General features: G+C 49.0%; 1 protein-coding gene across 2 annotated transcripts in view; it reads left to right on the top strand.

The window, feature by feature from the left end:
• Positions 1–7,500, top strand: part of pitrm1 (pitrilysin metallopeptidase 1) — a 23,392-nt gene that overhangs the window by 13,647 nt on the left and 2,245 nt on the right. For both annotated transcript variants that reach the window (XM_042072012.1, XM_042072011.1), the window contains exons 13-25: positions 1–85; positions 286–424; positions 1,469–1,585; positions 1,868–1,997; positions 2,362–2,482; positions 2,783–2,859; positions 3,131–3,296; positions 3,427–3,527; positions 3,846–3,966; positions 5,393–5,440; positions 5,824–5,936; positions 6,409–6,534; positions 7,385–7,500. The exon at positions 1–85 is cut by the window's left edge and continues 50 nt beyond it; the exon at positions 7,385–7,500 is cut by the window's right edge and continues 30 nt beyond it. In XM_042072012.1, the coding sequence (XP_041927946.1) occupies positions 1–85; positions 286–424; positions 1,469–1,585; positions 1,868–1,997; positions 2,362–2,482; positions 2,783–2,859; positions 3,131–3,296; positions 3,427–3,527; positions 3,846–3,966; positions 5,393–5,440; positions 5,824–5,936; positions 6,409–6,534; positions 7,385–7,500 (1,460 nt within the window). The remainder of the gene's footprint in view (positions 86–285; positions 425–1,468; positions 1,586–1,867; positions 1,998–2,361; positions 2,483–2,782; positions 2,860–3,130; positions 3,297–3,426; positions 3,528–3,845; positions 3,967–5,392; positions 5,441–5,823; positions 5,937–6,408; positions 6,535–7,384) is intronic.

Below are 7,500 nucleotides of genomic sequence, written 5' to 3'. Positions count from 1 at the left end.
GATCAGTGAGTGTGTGTCGCTCTTCCGTCAGAAGCTTCTGGAAAACCCACGCTACCTACAGGACATGGTCCAGCACTACTTCAAGGTACAGCACACATACATATGCGCCACACGCACACACACACACACACACACGTACATATGCACCACGCACACACACACACACACACACACACACACGTACAAGCACACACACACACACATGTACATATGCGCCACACGCACACGTACACACATACATATGCGGCACACACACACAGCCCTAACGCGTGTGAGTCCCTGCAGGATAACCCCCACAGGCTGACCCTGTCCATGGCCCCTGAGGAGTGCTACCAGCAGCAGCAGGTGCAGCAGGAGGAGGCTAAACTACAGGCCAAGATCCAGCAGCTCTCCCAGAGTGACCGCCAGCACATCTACCAGAAGGGTACACGCACGCACGCACGCACGCACGCACGCACGCCAGCTCTCCTAGAGTGACCGGCAGCACATCTACCAGAAGGGTACACACACGCACGCACACACACACACACACACACATACACACACGCCAGCTCTCCTAGAGTGACCGGCAGCACATCTACCAGAAGGGTACACACACACACACACACACACACACACACGCACACGCCAGCTCTCCTAGAGTGACCGGCAGCACATCTACCAGAAGGGTACACACACACACACACACACACACACACACACACGCACACGCCAGCTCTCCTAGAGTGACCGGCAGCACATCTACCAGAAGGGTACGCACACACACAAGGCTGGACTGGGCCCTGACATATCTGGCCATATAAGCAGCTCAACATTATTTTTCCTCCTTAACTTCTCCACTCATGCGGTCGAATCACATTTGAGTCTGGGAGGGGTGGGGTCCTGGCACGAAGCTGCTATTGGATCAGATCAGTGTCAGTCTGCTTTGGGCCAATTATTGGCCAAACAAATTATATTATATTCCATCGGCCCAAAGGTGCGTCAGAAAACGCCTGGTACTTACCAACACACACTCACACACACACTCTCACACTCACACCTTCACTCACACACACACAGAGTTTACTTCTTTATTTATATCCACAATTCAGAACAAATATTACACTAGGACACAAATTTGACAGGTGCAATAATTCAGTCATGTGATTCTGTTGACAATAATAAAGCAGCAGCACAGCAGATGTTAAGGACACACACACACAACACCCCCCCCCCACCACACACACACACACACACACACACACACACACACCTCCAAATGTGGCCACTATCAATAATGTGTGTGCTGTGTGTGTGTGGGTATATGTGCGTGCGTGCGTGCGTGCGTGTGTGTGTGTGTGTGTGTGTGTGTGTGTGTGTGTGTGTGTGTGTGTGTGTGTGTGTGTGTGTGTGTGTGTGTGTGTGTGTGTGTGTGTGTGTGTGTGTGTGTGTGTGTGTGTGTGTGTGTGTGTAAATCTATATGTTGTAGGTTTAGAGCTGCTGTCGGCGCAGAATGCTGAGCAGGATGCTTCATGTTTACCTGCACTCAAGGTGTCTGATATCGAGCCCACCATCCCACACACACCTGTCCAGATGGGGTCAGCAGGTAGGACACCCACGCACGCACGCACGCACACACAGCACCCACACAGCACCCACACAGCACACACACACACACACACACACAAACACACTTTGTTACACTGCAAAGGCAGCCGGACACCAATCATAGCAGAAACAGATCATTATCTCCAACCATAGGGCCTCTGTGTAACACTGGGATACTGTGGACACACACACACACACACACACACACACACACACACACACACACACACGTCACTGTACTGTGGGCCGACGCTGTGTGTGTGTGTGTGTGTGTCTGCAGGTGGTGTTCCGGTGCAGTACTGTGAGCAGCCCACGAACGGCATGGTCTACTTCAGAGCCCTCAGCAACATCAACACACTCCCCGAAGACCTGAAGCCCTACGTACCACTCTTCTGCAGCGTGGTCACCAGGTACCACACACACACACACACACACACACACACACACACACACTGTCCCCACGTCTGTCGTACATTTCAAGTTGGATTTAGCTAGCTATCACAACTTAGCTTTGGTTTTAGCTAGCTGCCACCAGTTAACTTTGGATTTAGCTGCCACCAGTTAGTGTTGGGTTTAGCTAGCTATTTCCAGCTTTGGGTTTAGCTAGCTGCCACCAGTTAGCTTTGGGTTCATAGAGTCTGAGCCTCTGGACACTATCTAGCGCTAGTAGTCCAACGAGTCTGTTCCAGAGGAGATTAACTAGCTAAGGCTAGTTAGCATTGGATTTAATGAGTCTTTGTCATTGGGTTTAATGTGTGTTTTGTGTGTGTGTAGGATGGGCTGTGGCCAGCTAGACTACAGACAGCAGTCTCAGCAAATGGAACTACGCACAGGAGGGATGTCAGTCACGCCACAGATTCTACCAGACAGCACGGACCTGGACATGTATGAACAGGTACACACACACACACACACACACACACACACACACACACACACTCTGTAGTTGTGTTTAGTTTTTGGAGTGTTCTGTTTCCCTCTCCTCTGGTTCCACATGCTCACTACTCAGTCTGAGTGTTCTGTTGTTGTTCTCTGGGGGTTCTACTCAGTCTGAGTGTTCTGTTGTTGTTCTCTGGGGGTTCTACTCAGTCTGAGTGTTCTGTTGTTGTTCCCAGGGGGTTCTGCTCAGTCTGAGTGTTCTGTTGTTGTTCCCAGGGGGTTCTGCTCAGTCTGAGTGTTCTGTTGTTGTTCTCAGGGGGTTCTGCTCAGCTCGTCCTGTCTGGAGAGAAACCTGCCTGAGATGTTTCATCTGTGGAGTGAGATCTTTAACAGGTGACACACACACCTCCCTCTCTCTCTCTCTCTCTCTCACTCACTCACTCACTCACTCACTCACTCACTCACTCACTCACTCACTCACTCACTCACTCACACTCACTCACTCACTCTCCCTCTCTCTCTCTCTCTCCCCTGCTTTCTCTCTCTCCCTCCCTCCCTCTCCCTCTCTCTCCCTCCCTCTCTCTCTCTCTCTCTCTCTCTCTCTCTCCTGCTTTCTCTCTCTCTCTCTCCTGCTTTCTCTCCCTCTCTCCCTCTCTCTCCTCAGTCCTCACTTTGATGATGAGGAGCGTCTCCGTGTGCTGGTGATGATGTCAGCTCAGGAGCTGGCCAATGGGATCTCTTACTCCGGTCACATGTACGCCATGACGCGTGCCGCCCGCACGCTGACCCCTGCAGCCGACCTCCAGGAGACGCTCAGCGGCATGGACCAGGTCAGCGCGGTCGCTATGGTGACACGTATGATAAGATGGAAATGACCAATCAGCATCAAGCCCCCACCATGGTGGTGATGATGATGATGATGATGATGATGAAGATGACGTTAATGATGTTTGTCTGTAGGTGAAGTTTATGAAACGTGTGGCGGAAAGCTCGGATCTGACGTCGGTCTTACGCAAACTTCCCCGCATCAAGAGACACCTGCTCAACCCCGAGAACATGAGGTACACACACTCAAATCACACACACAGACAAAAAACACACACAAACTAACACATTCACAAACACACACACACACACATGCACAAAAACACACAAAAATACACACGTGCACAACAACACACTCAAACGAACACACTTACACTAAAACACACACACATAGACACACACTGATGCACAACAACACACACAAACAAACACACACACACACATTCACTCAAACACACACAAATAGACAAACACATGCTTTCACCCCTTACTCCTAAAGAGACACTATAAATCATGAATGTCGGCTTCCTGTGTGTGTGTGTGTGTGTGTGTAGGTGTGCAGTAAACGCAACGCCCCAAAAGCTGTCAGCTGCAGCAGCCGAAACAGAGAGGTTCATGGGAAATATTGCCAGCACCAGGAAGGAACGCAAAGCTGTGCGCCCTCATGTTGTCCAGGTAACAATCTTTTTACTGTAGTGATAGGGAGATAAGGACAAAGTAGAAAACACACACACACACATACACACACACACACACTCCCGTTAGGAATGCATGATTCTGGATAAAATGAGAATCAGGATCTTTTTTGCTTAGAATTGAGATCGGAGTCCCTAAGACACAGTTTCTGGTTTTCTGGTTAGCGCCACAAACGTACAGAAAAAATCACTAAGGGCTCCATATCCACTAGTGCTCCATATCCACTAGTGCTCCATATCCACTAGTGCTCCACTAGTGCTCCATATCCACTAGTGCTCCATATCCACTAGTGCTCCATATCCACTAGTGCTCCATTAGGGCTCCATATCCACTAGGGCTCCATATCCACTAGGGCTCCATATCCACTAGTGCTCCATATCCACTAGTGCTCCACTAGGGCTCCATATCCACTAGGGCTCCACTAGTGCTCCATATCCACTAGTGCTCCATATCCACTAGGGCTCCACTAGGGCTCCATATCCACTAGTGCTCCATATCCACTAGTGCTCCATATCCACTAGTGCTCCATATCCACTAGGGCTCCACTAGTGCTCCATATCCACTAGTGCTCCATATCCACTAGTGCTCCACTAGGGCTCCATATCCACTAGTGCTCCATATCCACTAGTGCTCCATATCCACTAGGGCTCCATATCCACTAGGGCTCCACTTCCACTAGTGCTCCATATCCACTAGTGCTCCATATCCACTAGTGCTCCATATCCACTAGGGCTCCACTAGTGCTCCATATCCACTAGTGCTCCATATCCACTAGGGCTCCACTAGGGCTCCATATCCACTAGGGCTCCACTAGGGCTCCATATCCACTAGTGCTCCATATCCACTAGTGCTCCATATCCACTAGGGCTCCATATCCACTAGTGCTCCACTAGTGCTCCATATCCACTAGTGCTCCATATCCACTAGTGCTCCACTAGTGCTCCATATCCACTAGTGCTCCACTAGTGCTCCATATCCACTAGTGCTCCACTAGGGCTCCATATCCACTAGGGCTCCATATCCACTAGTGCTCCACTAGTGCTCCATATCCACTAGTGCTCCATATCCACTAGTGCTCCACTAGTGCTCCATATCCACTAGTGCTCCATATCCACTAGGGCTTCAAATGATCTCAATGCGATAGTGCTGTGGTGCTGTTTACATGGACTGTTTGTTGTGCTGTTTACATGGGTTGTGTTGTTCACATGGGTTGTTTGTTGTGTTGTTTACATGGGTTTTTTGTTGTGTTGTTTACATGGGTTGTTTGTTGTTTTGTTTACATGGACTGTTTGTTGTGTTGTTCACATGGGTTGTTTGTTGTGTTGTTTACATGGGTTGTTTGTTGTTTTGTTTACATAGACTGTTTGTTGTGTTGTTCACATGGGTTGTTTGTTGGTCCTCTCAGAAACCACTGGCTGCTTCAGGGTCTTCAGCGACTCGCAAACTCATCTCAGTAAGTCTAACACACACACACACACACACACACATTTTCACACACACACACACACTTTTGCATGCACTTAATCATACTTACTTATTCAATGTGTACACACACGTCTGAAATGTGTGTGAGCCAACTATCTAACGTTAGTTAGCATCAGTGATTAGATGTTGAGCTGTCAATCACTCTTCAACGCTTACACTGCCCCGAGCTTCAGGAAAACCCCACGGGCATGCTTTACCAGAAGTGTGCGTGTGACTGAACGGTCTCTTCCTCACACACGCACGCACACACACATGCACACACACGCGCACACACACACACATGCACGCACACGCACACACACACACACATGCACGCACACGCACACACTCAGACTGTCGTTCTGTTGGCAGGAGCCCAACTTCCAGCCGTGCCAGATGAAGACCTTCTATCAGCTCCCATTTCCAGTGAACTTTGTGAGCGAGTGTGTGCGCACCATCCCCCTCACACACCCAGACTACGCCAGGTAACACACACACACACACACACACACACACAGACTAACTAGCCAGGTAACATCTTATTTACTATTTGCTTTTGTGCTGTACAAATAAACATAAAATATTTTTTTAAAATGTGTCCAAAAACTCTTCTGGCAAGTCTGAGTCTAAATTGGAGAGTTTTCCAAACAGTAGGGCAGTAGGGCATATGATCTAAACACACCATTGTGTCTCAACTGCTGGTATTCAGAGAAAGGACTGCGTGAATTTATGTTGTGGAATTCTCAAACATTACACATCCCTGCTGAAATCAACAGCTTCCTTGCTTGTCGTACCACCTCAAGCTGGTAATTTTAGCTGGTGTTGCTGGTGTACACTGCCTGTTTAACTGACCATGCCAGCTTATGTTGGTCATTCTAGCAAACCAGCATGACTATCTTACATCAACAATGTCAAGCTTGATAGGCTGGTTCTCTCTCTCCCTCTCTCTCCCTCTAGTCTGTCCATCTTGGCACGTCTGATGACAGCGAAGTATCTTCACGGTGAAATCAGAGAGAAGGGCGGGGCCTATGGAGGCGGAGCTAGGATGGGAGGGGGAGGAGTCTTTTCCTTTTACTCCTACAGGTGAGTGTGTGTGTGTGTGTGTGTTTGCAAGTTTGTGAATGTGGATTTCTAAAGCCCCTTTTCCACTGCATGGTATCAGCTCAACTCTCCTCACCTCTACTCACTTTAGTTGGGTTTCCATTAGCAGAATCTGGTGCTATTTCTGGTTTCAAGTGAGCTGAGGCGAAACCAGAAGGTGACGTGCAGGTTACTGATTGGTCGCGATACCAGAAGGTGGCGAGCAGGTTACTGATTGGTCGCTATTGACATTGCTGTGTTCTGGATAAGGCCGTCATTTAAAAAATTAAAAAATACCCCAGCCATACTGTGCTAGCACGACAAGCACGTTAACGTAGCCATACTGTGCTAGCACGACAAGCACGTTAACGTAGCCATACTGTGCTAGCACGACAAGCACGTTAGCGTAACGCAGCCATACTGTGCTAGCACGACAAGCTAACGCAGCCATACTGTGCTAGCACAACAAGCACGTTAACGTAGCGCAGCCATACTGTGCTAGCACGACAAGCACGTTAACTAGCGCAGCCATACTGTGCTAGCACAACAAGCACGTTAACGTAGCGCAGCCATACTGTGCTAGCACAACAAGCACGTTAACGTAGCGCATTTCCTCCGTTGTTGATATTGTTATTACTACTGTGTGTCCCACGTTAATGACGCCATGCTTGTTTCCTTCTGCGTCGCTATGGCCCCCAGCTACATTAAAGAGGGTACCATGACAGAGTTGAGTTGAGTAGAGTCGAGTAGATAGCATTCAGTGGAAAAAGGACTTAAGTATGTGTATGTGTGTTAACACTGTTGTTTTATAAGACATGATGTCACTTCCTGTGTTGTTTCTGTCATTGCCAAGGGACCCAAACTCCATGGCGACACTCTCAGCATTCCGTGGGGGCGTGGACTGGGCGCGTGCAGGAAGCTTCTCCCAGCAGGACATCGACGAGGCCAAGCTGTCCGTGTTCTCCGCAG

Source organism: Alosa sapidissima, chromosome 19 (genome assembly GCF_018492685.1).
Source record: "Alosa sapidissima isolate fAloSap1 chromosome 19, fAloSap1.pri, whole genome shotgun sequence".
NCBI lineage: Eukaryota > Metazoa > Chordata > Actinopteri > Clupeiformes > Clupeidae > Alosa > Alosa sapidissima.
This window is presented reverse-complemented; position numbering and strand designations above follow the sequence as displayed.